General features: G+C 43.1%; 1 protein-coding gene across 1 annotated transcript in view; it reads left to right on the top strand.

The window, feature by feature from the left end:
• Positions 1 to 23189, top strand: part of LOC311061531 (receptor-type tyrosine-protein phosphatase U-like) — a 165224-nt gene that overhangs the window by 101722 nt on the left and 40313 nt on the right. The window contains exons 11-18 of the mRNA XM_084080189.1: positions 715 to 994; positions 5839 to 5875; positions 13166 to 13304; positions 15476 to 15505; positions 15920 to 16080; positions 16364 to 16554; positions 21205 to 21277; positions 22318 to 22400. Coding sequence (XP_083936315.1) covers positions 715 to 994; positions 5839 to 5875; positions 13166 to 13304; positions 15476 to 15505; positions 15920 to 16080; positions 16364 to 16554; positions 21205 to 21277; positions 22318 to 22400 — 994 coding nt within the window. The remainder of the gene's footprint in view (positions 1 to 714; positions 995 to 5838; positions 5876 to 13165; positions 13305 to 15475; positions 15506 to 15919; positions 16081 to 16363; positions 16555 to 21204; positions 21278 to 22317; positions 22401 to 23189) is intronic.

Here is a 23189-nt window from a genome sequence, read left to right as displayed (position 1 = left end):
ACATACTCTTCTTCTTTCCCCCGCCCCACAATTACAGTGCAGAAGAGAAAGAAAAGCAACTCTATCAAAGCCAGTGGCAAACAGAACGATCTTTAGTTGTGTTTTAAAACAAATCAGAGTGGCAGCAGACCTGCCGTTTTCGGAGAGTTTTTTTTCTCAAGATATGTGGTACATAAAAACTTAAATGCTGCTTCCCCACGTTTATGTTTGGCTTTAGGGGCCAAAAGCAGACCTTTTCCCAGATGACCTGAGATATCTGGATGGTTCATAATATCGCACAATATCAGAAATGTATTTTGGACCTGAACCATTCAAAGCTTTTTACAGACCAACAGTAGTATTTTGAAATCAATTATTTAACACACTGGGAGCCAGTGTAAGGATTTAAGAACCGGAGTGATATGCTCCACTTTCTTGGTATTAGTAAATAACTAGGCTGCACTAGCCCTCCTGTTTTCGTACCTAGAGGGGCGGGTTTAACATCTCCGGCGAGAGAATGCGTGTGATCCCATTGGTTCACCGATCTGTCCGTCAGCCCCCGCCCCGTCAACACAACGTTACGAGCGACGCCCACTCTGTTTGGTTGGGGAAATGAAACACTTCCTATATCGGGTACACCGACGTGCTGGTTCAGGCTTTTATTTTTTAGCAAAACGAAACGATAAAAGCCTGGAGATCGAGGCTAGTAAATAACGCGTGTCTGCTTGCCTTCAGTGCGTACCAGGTGGTGGTGGTGGAAGAGGATGGATCCAGGCAGGTGAAGAAGAGAGAGCTGGGCACCGTCGATTGTTTTCCTACTCCCAACTCGCACAGCCAGGCCCAGGCTAAAGGAGCACCCCATTACTACACGGCCGAGCTGGCCCCCAGCAGTCTGCCGGAGGCCACGCCCTTCACCGTGGGGGACAACCACACCTACAACGGCTACTGGAACGCTCCCTTAGACCCCACCAAGAACTACCTGGTGTACTTTCAGGCTACCAGCAACTTCAGAGGGGTGAGTAAGAGCTATAGAGTTCTTAAATTCTGCCTGAACCCGACCCTACCCGACCCAACGTTTTTTTCAGTTTTTTGGGCATACAATTAAGATAATTGTTCGGGCCGGGGCCGATTAGGGCCGGGCCTTAATTTGCAGGCCCGTTGAGAACTCTAGTAAGAGCTATTTAGACAACCTGACAGGACTGCTGTTTCCAGAGTGTAGACGCAGCACCTTTATGCTTTAGCAACCTGGACAGTCACTTTAGATGTGTTCACTGCTTGTCAGAAACACATTCAGAGGTAATCTGTTTTGAAGGCACTAAACACAAAGTAGTTAGAGAGTCAGAAGGTCCAAGGTTCACCCTCCGGCCGTGGTCTATGTGGCGAAGTGTCGATGAGCAAGACACTTAACCCCGAACTAGCTTCCCGGGCACTGTATAAATATTGTCCACTGCTGAATAGATGGGATGGGAAAATGCAGAGGACAAATTTCACGTGTGTGCAAATGTACTGTGACAAAAAAATACCCAGAAGGAGTGGAGAGAGACTAAATTAAATATCCTGCAAGCAGAATAGGCTCTATGCACAGCAGCCATATTGGACAGAAATTGGTCCCCTTCCTCGCTTCCTTCACAGGTGTTACCAATGACACTAATGAAGGCTCTGTTCCATTTAGTGTAGCACAGTTGTTCTCAAACTTTTTAATTTCAAGGACCCCCATAACTCTGAGAGTGTACAAATGGAACCAAATGGACCCGGGAGGGTCCATTTGGTTCCATTTGTACACTCTCAGAGTTACACCCTCTCAAGGAACCATGAGGGTCCCTGGACCACACTTTGAGACCCACTAGTATTTCTAGTGAGCCAACATGCACAATATCAGCACCCTGACTCTATTTGACCAGAATGGAACAGAGCCTTCATTAGTATCATTGGTAACACATGTGAAGGAAGTCAGAAGAGGCCCAATTTTTCTCCAAAATGGCTGCTGTGCATAGAGCCTATTATCAAACTGATACCATCAGCTTGTGGAACATTTAGTTCACTATTACGTTCTCAATGGGTCTGACAATGTAAACCCAACCCGAACTGACCCGAGTGAGTGCCATACCCAATTTTTATATTTTTATTTTTACAGTATAGTTTAGCAGCTTTGTAGGCTACATCAGCGCTATAGGTGTTACTGGTATTAACAATTTCATTACATCATGCTGCAGCACCTTATGGGGGGCGGGGGGGGGTGTATATTCATGTTCAGCTTGAAAAAAAAGTGATGCAACATGTAAGTCTTTTAAAAAAGTCTACAAAGAAACTGCATGGAGGGTCAAGTGTAACGCCCGGGATTCTAACCCTGTCTGACCCGCGCAGGAAGGGACGCTAAAGCCAATATCTTATCCACTAGCCTAAAGGGGGAATCCCCCTTGACCAGGGGAGATATTAGGCTTCTGCAGTGGTGTAAAAGTAACAAAGTACATTTACTCAAGTACTGTGAGTATTTCCAACTTTCAATGCTTTTACTTCCACTCCACTACATCTCAGGCAAATATTGTACTTTTACTCCACTACAATTATTTGAAAACATTAGTTAGGCTACTAGTTACTTTGCAGATATAAAATATTACATTATAAAACATACATTAACCACTTTAGCCCTATTTTATACCTAGGCTATTTGAAAATAGCCAATCTAGAAGCTCACAACGCGTCGCATCGTGACACGTTGTGAGCTTGTAGATCTGCCATTTTCATACAAACTTTTACTTTTGATACTTTAAGTACATTTTGATACCAATACTTTTGTACGTTTATTCAAGTAAATTTTGAATTCCGGACTTTTACTAGTAACAGAGTACTTCTACATTGCAGTAGTGATACTTATACTTAAGTAAAACATTTGAGTACCTTTTTCCACCACTGGGCTTCTAGTCTTCTGGCAGAGGCTCTGAGTAACTCTGTTACTCACCTTCCTTTCACCAGGAAACCCAATCCGGGTAACGGCGCAAATACAACGCCCAGGATTTGAACCAAGGCCTCCCGCACAGGAAGGGACACTAGAGCCAAGCATCTTGTCCGCTAGCCCTAAAGGGGAATTCCCCCTTGACCAGGGGAGATATTAATTAGGTCCTCTGGTCTTGAGGCAGGGGCTCTAAGCCACGTTGCTACCACTTGCATGAATAAGGAGAGTCCTGACCAGCATGCATTGAAATTAAAAGCCGTTTGACTGGTGTCCCATCTACAGAACAATAGGTTGTACCTCTCAGGGAACGAAGAGCCATTTCCCTCTGTGTGGGTGTTTTATGGAGTTGCTTTTGGGCATAACTCTCATGAATGAGAGCTGAAGGTCAAGGCCTCCCTGTGTCTCTGTGCTGTGAAATGTGATTGAAATCTCTCCCTATTGATCCAGAGGCACCAGTAAGCCTCACATCAAGAGCTCTCCTCCCAAATGAGACTCAAAATGAAAGGCGGTGTTGGAACCGATGCTTTGTTGAAGCACTCCGTCCTCGCTGTCATTCAAATGAGTGTGAATTACATTGTGGGTGTTGAGTATCATGTCACAAACGGAAATGACAACAACTATAACAAACATTGCGTATGTGACACACATAGTGAGAATTGTGCTGGGTAAATATCATACGTAGGTACAGTACTGTGGACATGATGTGCTGCCTTTGCCTTTGAAAGAGTGATTATTGTGACCGACGCCTCCAGTGGAGCCTGAAAGACACATGATTGCTGCCTGTTAATCTGACCCACCTGGACCAATCACTGAATGAACAAACAAACCAATGGATGGGTGGATGGATGGTTCAATGAAAGAATACATTTACAAATTATTGGACACAAATGAATGAAGCAATGGATGAATTGGTGTGTGAATTAATGGATAAATTAATGAAGTAATGGATGAATGAATGTATGCATGCATGCATATTATTTATTAACACATTGGGTGCCAGAATTTTATAATAACAGATTACGCTCGGTACCAGAAATCTCACCGTTGCGCTGCGTTGTGCTGTTTAAATCTGTAGACTCCACGACGAGCGATCCATGAAAAAAAATGCATGCGTGTAGGATGTGCGATGCTCCCGACTAACAACGCAGAGCGATCACGCATCGTTTTGCCCACTGTAAAAAGTTAAGGAGATACAGAGGTTTCTAGCAAGGAGATAGAATGGAAGCGGATGGGAGCGAGATTTGTTGTCACGGTGATCCATCTGTCCCTTACTTCTTAGAGTAAGGAACAGATGGAAAAAAACAAAAAGGTAAAACAAACGTATATTTACGTTTTTTAGGATTGTTGGCACTCCGCGGGTGTATTTGCAAAACCGTAATATTACGGTTTTGGCACTCAATGTGTTAATAATATATAATATAATAATATGTAGTATTTGAATAAGCAATAAGGATAGGACTAGATACGTTTTTAACTTCATCCTATGCCCTTTTCGAACACCCCAGAGTGTTTTTGTTTTCATATTTTTATATTTCTTATTTTAAGTGTAGTATGTGTATTTTATGTATTTGTTTTTGTCTTTTAGCAGTGTTCGAAATAAATAAACAATCAATCGAAAACAATCAATGCATGAATGAATGAACAAACTAATTATTGGATGGATGGATGAATGATTGATTGTATACTTTATTATTCAAAAATGTAAACAGCACGAGGTACAGTCAGACAAAACATAACGTACAAATGGATGAATGGATTAATGAATTAGCTCGGCTGTACCATCGGTGCTCTACATTCTGGTTTTTCCCCTCAAAAACCTCTTTTTCAGTTTGTGTTCATCAGAATTCTTCACCTGTAGCTCCCTGTCACATTAAGCTGGATCTATTGCATCTCATGCAGGCCGCTGGACAGTGTTTAGGCCAGGAGGACATATTAGCAGTTGTGGAAGAAGTTCTCAGATTTCTTACTGAAGTAAAAGTAGCAATACCACAATGTAGAAATACTCGGTCAAAGTAAAAGTCCTGTATTCAATGTTTTACTTAAATTTTACATGAGTAAAAGTATACAACTATTGGCATCAAATAGTCTTCAAGTAACAAAGTTAAAGTACTAAAAAATGTTTAAAAAATGTTTAAAAAATTGTGTTGCGATGTGACGTGTTGTAAGAGCTTGTAGATTGGCTGTATTTTTTATAGCCCAATTATAGAATAGAGGTTAATGTATGTTTTGTAATGATAATCTAAATCTACAAAGTAACTAAGGTTTTCAAATATTTGTACTGGAGTAAATAGTATTTGCCTCTTAGATGTAGTGGAGTAGAAGTATAAAGTAACCAAAAATGCAATGCTAGTAAAGTATAAGTACTTTAAAATGTTACTTAAGTACAGTACTTGAGTAAGTGCACTTATAGTTACTTCACACCACTGCATTTAAGCAGCAGCTGCTTTAATAACCTCTTGATGGGAGGTAAGTAGAACTTATCTGTCACTTCCAGAGACAAGATGAAAGTCTATTTGGAAGAGGTTTTCAATTAAAAAAGGCAGTTTGGCGCCGCTTTAGGTGAAAAGGTTCCGACTCCACTCTCGGAGCGCAGATTAGCATAATTGCACATAAAGTGTGATTTAGCATCTTTAAATCTTAATTTGATAATGTTCCCCACGGAGACATGGACGAGTAGGGCTTGGTTAGGCAGAGGGGGGAGCCAATTAGAAGACCTGGATTTGTGAACCTCAACACCATGGAAGCGGAGCAGTGGGGTTGGGGGGGAGGGGTGCATTACACAGTATTCAAGTGCGGCATTAGCTGTGCTTTAGGGCACAGCTAACGGGTGATCCTAACAAAAATAAACAAATAAACAAGCACGACTTTAACTCAAACTTGTTTCTTCTCTTTTTCTCCCCTCACAGGAGACGAGAATCAACTGCATCCGGATCGCTCGCAAAGGTAGCTTTGATTCCATTCCATTCCGAAGACAATACAATCCATTGTTAATTTAACACTTCAACACATTATTCTGTGTTCTGCAGATCTGTTACCTGTTTGAATTCACAGTTTCTTATTGAAGTGTCTTTTAAGTATTTTGTACTAAGGCTGCGTGTCCCAGTGTGTGACAGAGCTGTCCTCAGATCAGGCTGATGCTCCAGGGCTTTGACATTGAGGACTCGGGAGTTGCTTTTGGATCCGAACGCAGCGCCATATTCTGCTGCTTGAGAGGGGAAGAGAGAGAGAGAGAGAGACGCCTTGAGACAGAGCGGAAGAGAGAGATAGAAGCCTATAATTCAAACAGTGGGCATAGAGACAGAGAGAGAGACAGAGAGAGAGACTGATAGAGACAGAGAGAGATGGAGAGTAAGCAGATGAAGGGAAGGTGCTGAATTATAGCCCTTCTTCTTCCCCTCCCTATCAGATAGTGTCAGAATCTCATAGTACTCTTGAGAAAGGGCCGTGTTAAATTGGATTCCTATCCCTGGCCCGAACTCTCCCTTTCTTATCTGAAGCACGGTGACATCAAAGGTTCCCGCCTCTCCATTGTCTGGCGCTGCGACATAAAAGCAGAGGAGGTGCGGTTGCAGGCATATTTATCCCATTAAGACCTGAGGCCGATTCTAAAAATGTTTTCTAAATCCTAACAGTTTTTTGAAAAAAATATAAAAATATATTTTTCCACGATTTTTCAAAAATAGCAGATCTACAAGCTCATGACACAGATGCGTTCCTGGTCTTAATGGGTTATATGAAACATCCTTTGGTCCTGTATATGATCGTGGCCCCGAGGACGCGTTGACGTTGTTCCATTTCCTGTCCACTTATTAGTGGTGGCGTGAACACGTCTCCTGTTGTTCTGTCTCGGCCTCCATACATGCCTCTCATGTTCTCTCCTCTGTTTGTGTTCATTATGAAAGGATTATACTCACAGATGACAGGAAGGACACTATCTGATTAATTACAGGCTAATGCAAGGAAATTGAGATATAAACACTGCTTGCGTTTTCGTCTTACAAACCCTTTCTCATTTCCTGCATTCCCACAGCTGGATGCTTGCTGCATTGAATGGCTTTGCTCTGAATACGGGGCTAAGAGCAGAGTGACTCATCTGGCCCATGTTGTGAGATAGCAGCATGTCCGTGGAGCTGCATTGATGCAATTTTGCAAGACATTATAACCATCACCAGTCCACTGACCAGCAAGCCAAACCAGGATCCACATGGTTCCTTAACTCATTAACTGCCAGAATAAAACATTGTCTATAGCCGACCTTGCCAGCGTTTTTGAGCATTTTTACGAACCTTTCAAGAGCCACAGAATATTTCGCTCCAGGACGATCGACACACGAGTGTCGCAAAAGACGGAGGAGTGTCTCTACTTCCATCGGGAAAAAAAGCGCGTCACCGCAACCCTCCATTCTTTAGCTATTGGCTGTTGAATATAGCTTGTCCTCGCCAAAAACGCAGAAAGAAAATAAGAAAGCAGAGACATTTTTATTTTTCTAAATCCTTTGACATTAGATCGGACGGGCTTGGTTTGTTGTGATCACGTTATATCCAGGTATTTCCTGACGTCCTTCAAAGCGATTCTCAACCCAGTTCTCGAGCTTCAAAATTGTCACCCCCCAATCGCTGTGATCGGCTGAGACATGCAGAGGGGGCACTCGTTTTGGTTCACCTAATAACCTATTTTGGCCTCCATGACTTGCCAACTCTTGACGGCGCTGGTTGATGTGCGAGTCAAGGCAATGTAGTTTTATTTGTATAGCACATTACAACAAGGCCATTGAATGTGTTTTACACAGAACATCACGTAAAGGAAACACATTAGAATGCATAAAACAAAATGAGTAAAAATTATAAGATACAGTCACAGTGCAGAAGAGAAAAGAAAAGAAAGAAAAGGGCAGGCATTAGGTAAACTAGCTTAGCTAGCTTGCCTTGATATGTATACTATAAAGTGATCCATTTGCACAGGAACTCTGTATTCTATTTTCCTGTGAAATGTTTTTGGTGTGAGGTGAAACGGCATAAATCCCTCATGAAACGGGTAAGGCTCTGTGTCTGCCTTTTAATGTGCAATGTCTCATTTATAGCTTTAGTGTTTTGCTCATCAGCGCAACCAAGTAGCACTGCTCTGCCTTTGGAGAAACACCAGGGAAGCCCAAATGATGATTCATTGAGAGAGGGATTTTAAGCTCCTGGCTGGGTGTGATGGAAATTTGGGGACAAGCGATGCGTAGAGACGGTGGCATATGGTGACATATGGCTCAGAGTCTGCCATGGAAAATAGCCTTCCTGAATTAGAGAAAGCATCCATTAACTGAGACAACCACAGCGACATGTTCTATCTTTTGTGCCAAACGCCAGTGTTGATTTCGTCGACTAAAACTATGACGAAAAATGTTCGTTGACTACCTTTTTTCACTGACGAAAACGAAATAAAAACGAAATAAAGACTAAGCTACGATGACCAAAACTATGACTAAATACAGTGACAATTTCATCAACAAATAAAAACTAGACTAAAATGTTAAAGAGGGGACTAGTGGGGAAGAGATCCAGTAGAACTAAGACATTGTATGTTTGGTTGCGCTCGGGTGTTGCACTCTGAAAATAGCAGATCTACAAGCTCACAACGCGTCGTGCTGCGACGCGTTGTGAGCGGGTGCATTTCTCCTTTCCGACATGTCGCCTTTCCGACGTTGACGAACCCTATACCTAACCCTAACCCTAACCCTAACCGCACGCGGAAGCCACTAGTCGGAGTGGTGAGATGTCGGAATGGAGAGTGAACACCGTTGTGAGCTTGTAGATCGGCTATTTTCAGCATGCAACCATGTGTCAAATCAGCCATTACGACGCCATCAAGGCACCGCCTTAGTCGACTAAATCAACTGTACTGTCAACTATAATCTTATGATATTTAGTAGACAAAAACTAAAACATTTCAGATGACTAAAATATGACTAAAACAAAATGGAATTGTATTCAAGATGACTAAAACAAAATGGAATTGTATTCAAGATGACTAAAACTAAGACATAATTTGCTGTCAAAATCAACTCTGCCAAAACACTCGGGATCAATGGTCTATTGCCACAAATTGTGCACCATACTATCTCTCTCTCTCTCTCTCTCTCTCTCTCTCTCTCTCTCTCTCTCTCTCTCTCTCTCTCTGTTATCTCTCTGTCTCGTCCAGAATATCAGAACACAGGGAATAGTATTTCACAGTATTTTCACATGATGTGTGGAGAAGCTCTTCATTGCAGCGAGGAATTGAGAGTATGAAGGGAATGTAGGGAATAAGTGTAGCGGAGCGTGTGTGTGTGGTAATACACTTGGCTACTGACTCCTCGAGTTGGCAGCGCCATCCAATACGAACACGAACTGGATCGGTGGTCTATTGTGACAAATCCTGCACCATACTCAGGCCCGGATTGGCCGTCGGGAGGACCGGGACTATTCCCGGTGGCCTGCCCTCTAGTGGCCTGCCTGAAAAAAAAAAAAAAAAAAAAAAAAAAATTTTTCCACAGCCAGCGCGGCGCTTAAGTGATGCAGCAAAAAAAAATCTCTCCTAAGCTCAGGCCAGGCCAACCACAGTCAATTTCAATTCAATGCAGTCAGTGTTGCTTTTCAGCTCAGTGCAGCTGCGGGCCTCCCCCCTACCTTTAACCCCCAAAAAGGCCCCCCTTTTGTAAGGCCCCCCAAAAATAAGGCCCCCCCAAAAAAAGGGCCCCCCAAAAAAAAATCGGCGCGCGCTGCGCGCGCGCAGGGTGGCCTGGGTGGGCATGTATCTCCCGGCCAGATTTGGAGTCCCACTCCGGCCCTGACCATACTACTTCTGCCTCGTTCTCTCTCTCGTTCTCGCTCTCGCTCCTGCTCTCTCTCAGGTGGATATAATATCTGTAGGTTGAGGAGGATGATAGGCTCCTTTACACTGATAAACCTCCCCTCTGTGCTCTTGCGGCGGTAAAAAAGAAGCTCGCTAGGATTAAGCTTGCAGCTTCAACTAGCAGCTGTTTTTTATCTTCTGCTTTTATCTTCTGCTTTATCAATTAGATTCGGGTAAGGAGTCGGTTAATGCGATTCATTTCAGTGTTCGCTGGCACTATGATCTTCCAAACCGCCCAGGAGGTTCTGTTGTTGTGTGTTGTATGTATTGTTCGTGGTCATTTGTCCCTGGAAGAGTATGTCAACATCACTGGGGTGTTGGCATAACGACTAAGATTAGTGGATAAAAAACATTTGAAGATTGGAAATGTGGCTTGCAGACAAGCACTAAACGACAGCACATCCTCCCAGTAGAAACATTGACCTTTGCCCTGTGAGAATAGCTTGTTAAAAATGGTCTCAGCATCCATTTAAAACTCATTTAAAATTAGTAACTTATGCGTCAGCTAGGTCAGTTTAGGTTACTTTAAGTTAGTTTGTTTTGAACACGGACGTGATCAAACTTAGTTTGCCAGAACATAGACGCGATGAAACTTTGTGAGAAAATGACAATGGCACAAAAACAACCAATTACAACCAGAAACTAATTTGTACAATACAGAGGGAGGAGAACCCAAGTGGCTCATAAACACTTCTTTTGTCAAGACAGGCGGACAAAAGAAACAACAAAATTATAAATCAATTCAAGACACAAGTGATTTGGATTGCAGGCAGAAACAAAAGATGTCGCAGTGGAGAAAAACAGTGTAAAAATGAAAAGAAGAACAAAACCAATTAAATGATTTCAATTGGAAGATGAAATCACAGAGAGAGGTGTGTGAGTGTGTGTGTGTGTGTGTGTGTGTGTGTGTGTGTGTGTGTGTGTGTGTGTGTGTGTGTGTGTGTGTGTGTGTGTGTGTGTGTGTGTGTGTGTGTGTGTGTGTGTGTGTGTGTGTGTGTGTGTGTGTGTGCGTGCGTGCGTGCGTGCGTGCGTGCGTGCGTGTGTTTTGTGCTGAGACATGTTGATTCACCGTCAATATGAATATAGCATCAACAGCCATGCTCTGTGTTGGACTGACTGCAACCTCCTTTACAAACACAGTATGACCGTGGCAGCTCAACTGAACTGATCTTTTGTAAATGTTTGGCCTGTATGTTTTAGAATAAAAACATGTCAGATAGTAAGTCAACGTGTTATATATAATGTTGAAGATGGTGCAGATCATGTCATTGACAAAAGAGAGTGCTGCTGATTGTTTAGTCTGGTTAATGAAAGTGTTATAACAAATAGATAGATGGATAGATGGATAGATAGATAGATAGATAGATAGATAGATAGATAGATAGATAGATAGATACAGTAGATAGATAGATAGATAGATAGATGGATAGAGAAAAACAACAACACAAGGTCACAGCGTCCTCACCGTATCCCCAAAACAATAAAGTGTCCATTACAATCAGTTCAATGGCAATCAAATAAACTGTCCATTTCAATCAGTGCACTGGGAAAGAAAGGAACAGTGTTCACAGTGCAATCAGTACAATAACCATATCCTAAAAGTGCAATCAGTACAATAGCCATACCCTAAAAGTGTCATTAGAGGTCAGAGCAGTGGTGTAAAGCAACTAAGTACATTTACTCAAGTACTGTACTTAAGTACAATTTTGAGGTACTTCTTCTTTATTGGAGTATTTCCAATGTTCAATAGTTTTACTTCTACTCCACTACAGTACATCTCAGAGTCAGATATTGTGCTTTTACTCCACTACAATTATTTGACTTTAGTGACTAGTTAGTTTGCAGATATAAATTATTATATTATGAAACATACAACCACTTACGCCCTATTTCATACATAGGCTATTTGAAAATAGCTGATCTACAAGCTCACAACGCGTCGCAACGCTGCGCCGCGTTGTGAGCTTGTAGATCTGCTATTTTCAAACATTGTAGTACTTTTACTTTTGGTACTTTGATACTTTTGTACTTTTACTCAAGTAACATTTGGAACACATGCCTTTTACTTCTAACAGAGTATTTTTTATATTGTGGTATTGCTACTTTTACTTAAGTAAAATATCTATTCCACCAGTGGGTCAGAGTCCTGTACATCCTCATAGCTACTGGCACAAAGGACATGCCTCTGGAAGGGGTTTTCACTTTATCGTGGTTTCAACCCCGATAACGCCGTTAACATCTGATATTTGACTTTGTCGTTTTCTCTAGATACCATTGTCGGCTAAACGGGGCCTAAGATAATGAATAAAATCAACTATTATAACTCAGTGGAACTGGATCTCCTCTTTGTAATGCATTGAAGTTCTCTGTTGTTTAATCATGATAATCCACTGCTGCGCTATGTGTGAGGTATGGATTAGCAACCATAGACATCCAATTTAACTGTTTAAATAATAGCTGTTGGTTAAAATTGTGGTTGAGTCTTGATAACGTTAGGATAAGGATAATTCCTTTTAACAGGTCGTTCATGAAAGTCCTTGCGGTCTTGTTTCCAATGAGAACCTGTGAGCAATTAGGGGTTAAGAGTCTTGCTCAGGGACAAATTTCATTTCATCGACACATATGCCGACATGGCCTGGAATCGAACCTGGGGCAACCGGGGCCTCTGGCTCCCTAGGCGGGCTCACTAACCATTCAGCTATGGCCGCCCCTAGTTGGTATTTAATCTTGCTAATAGCCTGTATGCACAGCAGCCATATTGGGAATGAATTGGGCCCCTTCCTTACTTCCTTCACCGGTGTTACCAATGATACTAATTAAGGCTCTGTTCCATTTAGTGTGGCATAGTGGTTGTCTTATTTTCAAGGACCCCCATAACTCTGAGAGTGTACAAATGGAACCAAATGGACCCGTAAGGGTCCATTTGGTTCCATTTGTACACTCTCAGAGTTATACACCCACCATAAGGGGTCATTTGGGAACCAAAATGGAGTGTTTCTAGTGAGCCAACATGCACAATATCAGCACCCTGACCAGAATGGAACAGAGCCTTCATTAGTATCATTGGTAACACCTGTGAAGGAAGTAAGAAGAGGCCCAATTTCTTTCCCAATATGGCTGCTGTGCATAGAGCCTATTGCTGGCAACTGTGTTACAAAAGCCATGCTCTTGAGACTGTGTTAGGTCATTATACAACGGCTTCATATGTCGTTGGCAAAAAGTAATTGTATAATCTGCACGGCCTCAAGTGTATTATTGCTTAAATGTAAACTTTATAAGATTCATGAGTTGTCTTTGTTGTGTTAAATGAATCAGAATTAATCAAATCCACTGTGTCTTTGTTCCTCTGTGCAGCTGCATGTAAGGACTCCAAGCGGGCTCTGGAGGTATCCCAGCATGCAGAGGACATGGGCTTGATCCTGGGAGCCTGTGCTGGAGGTCTGGTGGTCCTCATCCTGCTTCTGGGGGCCATTGTCATCGTTGTCAAGAAGGGGTGAGTACATGTGAAAGTGTTGATGGTCGGTCTCAAGTGAGTTATACTGCATATTTGACGTCGGAGCCATGATCCATGATACTGCTGTTTACACTCTTTTACAATGTGAGTTGTTGGTGCTCTTAAGTCAGTGGTTCTCCAACACTTTGATGTCAAGGACCCCCAAAATGTATATGTATTTGGTCAGAGACCCTCATCTGAAAAAACGTCCAACTTCTAAATTTGCTTAGAGATCGGCTATTTTTGAATCGCCAAAGTACAAAATAGGGTTAAAGTGGTTAACCAGATTGTTTTAATAATTAAAAAAACAATGCTGGGGACCCCCTGAGACCCACTGTCCTAAGTTACCCATCCAGAGTAGTACATTTATCTGTATTCCACTGTGGCAGCTGTGCTCGACTGAGAAATACATTTGACAATGAGAATGAATTTACAAGTGGAGTTAGTGAAACAGCAGAGCATTAATCCTACATTCTCTGGCGCTTCAGCCAACCTTTCGTGTTTCATCTCATCTTTTAATTTCAAGGTCTGTGTGCTGGCTGAGCACCCCCCCCCAAAAAAGAAAAGTGAATGTGAAATGCACTCCGGTCGCATTTGAATCATTGGCTGCTTTCCACCTGCAAATTACCTCCGCCGTCAACTGCACCTGCGATGTATTCTGCCTCCTCTCACTAGGCAATGTCTTGACACTCATCTGAGTGTGAAATATTTCATCAAGGCGTGTGTTATTCCATTGGCCACTCAATTACACGAGGCCAGCTGCTGTGAGGTGCCACTAGATCAGCTGGTAATTGGTTAGGAAGGATGTTTTTTTTTTTTTATATACACCCGTATTTTCTTCTCCAGTCGCATAGAGGCAGAATGAATGGGATTTTGTGGAAGAGGGAAGTGATTGATAACATTCACGAGCCCGCAAGCCTAGCCTGCTACGTGACCACATGCTTTCCGGAGAGAGAAAAATAATCTCTCTGGGCGTGCGTTTATAATTAGCCAGCGATGTTGTGCTCTCTTGTGGTCGTCTCATTGAGCTATTTATTATCTGCAGAGGGCACAGAAAATCCCCGCCCACTCGTTTAAATGAAACTTGCTCACCTAGCGCAAATCCCCCCCCCCCCCCCGCCCCTCCGGGAGTATCTCTCTCTCCTTACGGGGTTTGATGACATCATGGGCCCATAAGCATTAGTGTCATTAGTCTCATTAGTGTCCTCTGTGCGTCTATGTCACAAACTACCTCCTTACACAAGCCCCATTGGTCAAGCCCGTCTTGGCACCAAACTTGCAGTGCCATAGTTGGCCACTTGACAACTTTTGCTTCAACCAGCCCTCTCTGTTCAAGGTTCGAGATTGCACTTTATTGTTAAAGGAGTAAATCACCCAAAACATGACTTATTTTCTATCAATTACACACCCCATAACGCCTTGAATTCATGGATATTCTTGTGTTTTTGTCGCATTCCTAAGTCAATAAATTGATGACCGGCGGAGTCTCCGGTGAGTCTCCTATTGACCAATGACCCGGTCATCAAACTATTGGCTCAGGAATGCGACAAAAACAAAACAATCTCCATGAATTCAATTCTTCATGGGGTGTGTAATTGATAGAAAATAAGTCATTTTGGGGGTGAACTACACCTTTAAATCGTGTAAAAGTACATAAGCATAACATTTATTTTTGCTAGTCTTCCTTCATATATTGTAGATGCACACAGAAAGGGAAAGAGTGAAAAAAAAGAGTCAGTAGTTGTATACTTATAGGATAATACAATAGATCCGCACACAATGTCATCATCATCATCATCATTTATTTAAATCACGACCATTTGCAGTAATAAAATGTATTTAAGCATAGATGGAATGCATGTATAAGCTTGGCATATTATATACACATGCCACAGTACCTTATAAACTACAGCACAGAACCTTACAACAGTTTGGGTTGGAACAGTCAAGCTTTAACTTTTAAGGTCCTGGGGGCTTTGGTGGTATCTACTAATGTTCAAAGTTTCCAGTAATACTCCAACACTCTGAGTATCTTCATGTGTCTCCGTGTTGGCCATCTTGACAAACCATGATCATACCTATGTTTTCTCTCTCTCTCTCTCTCTCTCTCTCTCTCTCTCTCTCTCTCTCTCTCTCTCTCTCTCTCCCCTCTCTTTCTTCATGCTAATCAGAAGGGACTTCTATACTTACCCTTACTACCCGTAAGTGACTTTTCAATCCCGTTTCATACTGACATCACTCTCAACCCTGTAGTCCTCTCTAGCACCAAATCCACCTCATCTTTACTTTCTCTTTCTTTCTTTCTTTCATTCTTTCTTTCTTTCTTTCTTTCTTTCTTTCTTTCTTTCTATTTCAAGCCCCCCTTTCTCCGTTAACACCTCTCTTGGTATCACCAAATCTCACTTTTTTCCATTACATCCAATTTCTCATCTCTTCAATCATACCCTACCTCCCTCACTCACTCACTTACTTCCCGTTCCTCATGTCTCTCTCTCTCTCTCTCTCTCTCTCTCTCTCTCTCTCTCTCTCTCTCTCTCTGCTTCTTTTTCCTGACTCTCTCTCTCTCTTCTATCCTTGCTCTCTGCCCCTCCATGTCTCTATCTCTACCTGTGCAGTAGGAAGAAGGTGAGCATCAACAAGGCGGCCATTGCGTATCGTCAGGAGAAAGGTCGTAAGCTGAGCTCTCTGGATTGCAGCATGACGGACCAGAGTACCCTGCAGCAAGACGAGAAGATGGCACACTCTTTCATGGACACCCAGGGCTGCAGCGCTCGAAGTAAGAGAGACACAACTTTGCGACCGCTCTCTGAAAACCATCTGTCAAAAAAATCAAATTATCAGTGCTTTTATTGACATGGAATTAGCGTTCATATAAATTATGTCTCCTAACGACATAGAAACTCTTTGTATCTAAGACACCTCAATGCCAGTTGGCCAACGCGTAGAAATATTTCCTTTTTTATTTAAATGTGTATGCCTTGAACTATGCCTATACATTGTCATGGCGTGTGCATTGAGTTTGAAATGTTTGCTAACACAAGAGTTCACCGCGTGCCCAGATGAACAGCGTTCCTCTGTGAACGAGTCGAGCAGCCTGCTCGGAGGCTCCTCCCCTCATCGCCTCTGTCGGAGGAAGAGCTCGCCCTATCACACGGGTCAGCTCCACCCAGCGGTACGCGTGGCTGACCTCCTCCAACACATCAACCAGATGAAGACGGGCGAGGGATACGGCTTCAAGCAGGAGTACGAGGTAAGAGGGTTTGCATACATGATGCGACTCTGGTTGCCTGAATAGGCTCTATAAATAGCAGCCATATTGGAAAGAAATTGGGCCTCTTCCTTACTCCCTTCACAGGTGTTACCAATGATTCTAATGAAGGCTCTCTTCCATTTAGTGTAGCACAGTGGTTCTCAAACCTTTTAATTTCAAGTACCCCCATAACTCTGAGAGTGTACAAATGGACACTCACGGGTCCATTTGGAACCCCGTCAAGGAACCATGAGGGCCCCTGGACCACACTTTAAGACCCACTGGTGCAGCAGAGTGTTTCCAGTGGGCCAACATGCACAATATCAGCACCCTGACTCTGTTTGACCAGAATGGAACAGAGCCTTCATTAGTATCATTGGTAACACCTGTGAAGGCGGTAAGAAGAGACCCAATTTCTTTCCAATATCGCCACCCTCCACTCCATCCTACCCAGCATCAGGGTCTGGAGCTCTGCGGCGTTCCTGGCTCCACTGTCACGCCCGCAGTGTGTCCACATATGCTGGGTTTCCACATTGCAGCCCAGCACCACACCGCACCACACCTTATGGCAGGCCCGGCGCCACGGGGGTGCCTTGCACCCTCAGTTTCAAATTGTGCCCCCTCAGTTTATGTTTTAAAATGTTTTAAAAAATGGAAATTTAATTTTTTTATAATTTTTTTTTTGATAAAAATATCGGTAAAATCAGGCAAAAATAAGAATTAAATAACATGAGCCTAGCCTAACCCTAACCCTAAAACCGAATTAAAGTAGCAAAAGAACGCCCAAAAACGGCCAAAATCCACTCAATAACCGATTCGCGCCCGGGTCGGGACACACGCCACTGGTGTGCACTGCACCCTCACAAATTTCAACTGCACCCTTAGTCATTTCATCCTGGCCCCGGGCCTGCCTTATGGCCTCGCACGGCCTCCCAAAATATCTCCTGTTTCCATAGCACAGTAGTATAGCCTCTCAAATCTACTGGTATGCGTAGCAGAGTCCGGTCATTGACACTCCTTTGTAAACAAAAGGTGATCGGGCCTTTGCTTTCGGAGCGCCGCCTCTCTGGAGATCAGCCTCGCAGAGTCTGTGCCCCGGTTCAAATCCCTCCTGAAAACTCACTTTTATAAAGTTGCTTTTATTCCCCAAATGTTTTTACCCATTGTGTCCTACTGCATTGCTGCGTAATGTCTTTTTGTTTTTAATGTTTCAAAGTTTTTTGCTCTATCTTTTGCTGTATGGTGTGTTTTTATCTCTGTGAAGCACTTTGTAACTTTGTTTCGAAAGGTCCTATATAAATAACGCTTTATTATTGTTATGTAAGTACATAGGTGGAGGTCATTGCTTCTTCCCTAACAATTGTAGACAAGTGGCCAACTGTCCTGCATACAAATGCAAATCACCTGTGTAGGAGTATTCCAGCTATCGGTAAGAACCAAATGGACTCTTACAGGTCTGTAAACTCGGAGTGTAAAGATTGAACTAAATGGATGTTGTTAATAAAAAACATTTTTAACAACAAATCACAACAAAACCAGTGCCAAATATATACAAATAAAAACAAAACTCACAGCAAACTGCATGTTCTGAAGTCCAGGGGGAGAGAAAATACAGTCCTCACTTTAGTCCGAAACATCATGACCACTGCCAGTCAGTAGCAAGAAGCATTACACAGTGGTGTAGTGGTGACTTTTTTAACTGGTGGTACGCTATTTTAATGACGTCACGTGCACGTTGCTTACACCTACACTACAGGATTTAGCAGGTCACACAATGGACCATTGATATGCATCCAGGGTCATTCCTATGTTAATTCACGCTGTCGATACTCGGCAGTCGGCAGCTTTCGTAAGCTTTGTTTAGAGGTGTGAAGGGTTGCACTCTCACGGGCATGCACGTGCACATCCGTGCATGTGCGCGCGTGTGCTCCTGAAAAGACTGGCTGTACGCCTTGGTGCAATGAGCACTGCACCACTCCAATACACATCACCGGTTTGGCCCTGTTTGGCCTAGCTCAGACCATCTTAGAGTGGGGCCAACATTGGCACCCTTTTCTGCCCTCTTCGGCCCCACAGCCACTGAACCCACTTGGGCCCGTTGTCATTTTTGCTCGCCATCAGTTGCAGGTGCCTGACACATTGCCCTGCCAGCCTCATCATTCTATCGCTGACTTTGTCTGTGACAAGGTCCACATTTCTGACGTGGTCCTCCCATTTGACATTAAGTGCCATTCATGGCATTCTTGTATAGACGCCGTCCAGGGCCTTTTTCCTGCTGTACTGTGAGCGTCCATGTCTCGGCCCCGCACAGCAGCACTGACTCCACTGTAGCTACGAACAGCCGCCTCTTGAGGCCATCTCCCATCTCAGATTTCCGCCCTCTCCTCATCCCGTACAAAGTGTTCCAGGCAAGTGTCCTCCGGAACTCTTCCGTTGAGGCAGTCCCAGGCAACCGAGATATTTGAAGTCCTTCACTACCTCGAGCGCCATACCGCTGGCAATAGCAATGGTTCTGTCTCCGTGTTGAATGTCTAACTTTAGTTTTCTTAGCATTGAGCTTGAGGCCAATCTTCCTGCAATCCATTCTATATAGTAATAGTTCTTCTCTGCTGTGACCGAGACTAGGGCAATGTCATACATTGCATACATAATACTGCATCTTCTGATTACTTTATGAAGGCTGCACTGAGCATTTTTTAAATATTCATCAGCGTGCAATAAAGTCTAGTTTCAATTCAGCCCCATGGCAGACTAGACAGTATTCCGGGCACTGTAATTAGGCCTTTTACAAATAAAGTCCCATTTATTTCTTTTTGAACTTTGATACAAAGTTGCTCACTTCTGCCAGTGGCGATAAGCCTTTTTACCCCTTCATCTTCTTCTGCACATCCACCTGCAGGAATCCAGGAACACATTTTTAGATTCATTTAATTATTCCCTGGGGGCTCAACAAATTCACCTCCCAAAAATCAATACGATGGTCGCTTTTTCAGTCTGGCTCCTCACCCTCATTGCCTGGAGATATAAACAAGATGAAGAGGATCAGCGTGCACACCGCTGTCACACTTCATAACGCTTATTTCCCACCGGGGCAGCGCCATTGCCATTGATCTTGCCTTTTTTTTTGCACGGCATTGTGGGTGTTGGGGTGGGGGTGGAGGGTGAGAGGGCAACATCTGGACTGATTTTCCTCCACAAGGATTCAGATTAAACAGACACACACATTTAGCGGGTGCTGGCAACCCAAGTACTTGAGTCAATGTATAGATATTCCTGGTCAAACTTTACTCCAATAACCTAGATGAATTTAACATGACATTTTTGGGGGGGAAAAAGAAGAAAAAAGAGAACTTTAGTAGAGTGAAAGTCGTACGCTTTCAAAAACAACGAAAATACTCAAGTAAAAAAGTGCAGATACACACAAAATGTACTTAAGTACAGTACTCAAGTCAATGTACTTTGTTACTGTCCACCACTGGCAGTAACTGATGTGAACTGGGGTGAAGGACGTAGGGCTCTGTGTAGAAGTGTGCTGGATATCAGCAGGTTTCCAAGGAGAGCGTGGAGATGGACAGAGGTGGATGAGAGCAGCTTCTTAAGTGGGATTAGATCAGGTATTACCTGTGTTCCATCCAGTGGCTGAAGTAATCCCCTGATCATAATTCTGTCCCTGGTTTGTCCCGGGCCTCAGGTTGGTCCCAATTTGACCCCCCCCCACCCCCCCTCCCCGTCCCCCTCCCCCACAGGGGAATGGACCACCTTTGATGAGGTACTTAGCATGCCTCACAAGTGTGGGAATGTGCCCACAGACGGAGCGAGGAGATCAGGGTGAATTATCGTGAGGCGGAACGTGGAGCGACTGGAGCCACCGGCCTTGCGTTAACTCTCGACCAAGCACATCTGGGTTTTTTAATTCATTGTTTTAGCCAGGCCGATAGATCTGTTTGGCCGATATATCAGCCATTATTTGACTCTTTTTTTTTAACAACATCGGTATTGGCAATTTTGCAGCCGATGGGTCCTGATTTTAACCACTTTCAACCTGGCGTGGATATCATTACGCATGGCATTATAGGATTGTATTATTATCATTATTAACCCATTAAGACCTGGAACGCATCTGTGCCATTTATAGATTTGAGCAATAAAGATGTAAAAAATATTTTACACTTTAGCTTGTAGATCTGCTATTTTTGAAACATCGAGAAAATGTGTGCAAATCTTTGAATATATATGTTTTAAAGCGAACATTTGTAACTCAAATCTTTGCTTCTGGGGGTCCCTGGAAGAAAATATTTTGAGATGGGGGTCCGCGGCCAAATACGTATACATTTTGGGGTCCTTGACATGAAAAGGTTTGAGAACCACTGATATAGCAACATAGGATTTAGAAGACATTTTGTAGAATCGGAACCTCAGGCCTTAATGGGTTAATATGATGATGATTGTATTATTATTATTATTACTGCTGCTTAGCATCTCTCAGCACAATGCAGTGGCAGATGTCTGCTGATGACATCGTGGTGACGTTCCTCAAACATCCAACGGAGAAACACTGGGTTACTGTATTGTTGAAATATCAGGGTACGTCTTTGCCTAACTATGCTTATAATTAGTAATTCATATTATTTTGCTGCTTTTTCTTTCCAGAGTTTTTTCGATGGCTGGGATGTGACAAAGAAGAAGGACAAGACTAAAGGAAGACATGATAGTTTACTCAGCCGTAAGTCATAATTAGCAACATCTTACACAGTTTAGAAAGAAGACACCTCCATTGAAAAACAAGTAGAAGTCTGGTGCTTTTAATTGGCATAAGAATGGCAGTTTTGCTGTCTTATATTTTCATATAATCCACCATGTCAATCATAGTTGCTCATTATTATTGCATGCCTGTTATTAAAGGGATGCTCCGCAGTTTTTCATACATACGGTATGTCCATATCTTTATCAGTAAAAATACTAATGATCAAAACATGGTCGTGTCAACACTCATTGTCACTGAGTGTTGACGAACTACAACCATTCTCCCCTCTGCCACTAGAGGCAGTGTTCTGGAGAACTGCTTGATAACCAAGCTGTCACAGTGAATGCTGGATATTGTAGGATCAGAGAGCATATTGCCATGGTAGATAAAAATCTAAATCTCTCGCCCGGTATTGCATGTAATCAAAATGTTTTTATGTCACAAATCAACCAAACATACACACATTTGACAGTGGAGCGTTCATTCTAAATGCAATTAAGTTGTCAATTAACTTATCAATTAACTTCATTGAATAATTGATAAATTAGAGGACGACTTCACCCATTTTCAACCTATCTTCATATAATTGGTCCTCACTAATTAATGCACTCGATAAAATGGTAAAAAGAAATTCTATTTGACCTGAGGGTTGTAGACACTTCAGAAACCCGCCTACCAGTGACATCATCGTTAGGCATGTTTTGTTTTTTAGATTTCCAATGTTTTATTTAGATTTGTTTTTACGCAAGAACAATGGCCTCCATTATAGCATGCTAACTTTCCAGGAAAAGAAAGCCTGCAGTTTCTATGAGCTTGGATTCCCCATCGATGTCACTGGTCGGCGGGTCTCTGAACTGTCCATAGCCCTCCTCTGAGACACAGACTGAATAGACAAACATGGTGCCATATTATAAGGAGCATTAGTGGGGACCAATTATATGAAGATAGGTTGAAAATGGGTGAAGTCGTCTATTAAGTTATCCATGAGCGCTAACGTGTTCTTTCTTCATGCATTTCAGACGATCGTCATCGAGTCAAACTGCACTCTTTGCTGGCAGACCCCAACTCTGACTCTGACTACGTCAATGCCAACTACATCGATGTAAGTCTCTTTAACCTCCACCTCCTTCACTTTGTTCTTTATCCATGTCTGCTGTGTCCAAAACAAACAACGGCCCCTACTTGACCCCCATTAGAGCTGTGTTTGACCCAGTCTCTACTAGACCCCCCCCATTAGAGCTGTGTTTGACCCATTCTCTACTAGACCCCCCCCATTAGAGCTGTGTTTGACCCAGTCTCTACTAGACCCCCATTAGAGCTGTGTTTGACCCAGTCTCTACTAGACCCCCATTAGAGCTGATTGACCCAGTCTCTACTAGACCCCATTAGAGCTGTGTTTGACCCAGTCTCTACTAGACCCCCATTAGAGCTGTGATTGACCCAGTCTCTACTAGACCCCTGTCAGAGCTGTGTTTGACCCAGTCTCTACTAGACCCCCATTAGAGCTGATTGACCCAGTCTCTACTAGACCCCCATTAGAGCTGTGATTGACCCAGTCTCTACTAGACCCCCATTAGAGCTGTGTTTGACCCAGTCTCTACTAGACCCCCATTAGAGGTGTGTTTGACCCAGTCTCTACTAGACCCCCATTAGAGCTGATTGACCCAGTCTCTACTAGACCCCCGTTAGAGCTGTGATTGACCCAGTCTCTACTAGACCCCTGTCAGAGCTGTGTTTGACCCAGTCTCTACTAGACCCCTGTCAGAGCTGTGTTTGACCCAGTCTCTACTAGACCCCTGTCAGAGCTGTGATTGACCCAGTCTCTACTAGACCCCCATTAGAGCTGTGTTTGACCCAGTCTCTACTAGACCCCCATTAGAGCTGATTGACC

Source organism: Gymnoscopelus microlampas (genome assembly GCF_963454915.1).
Source record: "Gymnoscopelus microlampas genome assembly, chromosome: 15".
Taxonomy (NCBI): domain Eukaryota; kingdom Metazoa; phylum Chordata; class Actinopteri; order Myctophiformes; family Myctophidae; genus Gymnoscopelus; species Gymnoscopelus microlampas.
Note: the sequence above shows the minus strand (reverse complement) of the source record. Positions and strands in the feature narration are given on the sequence as shown.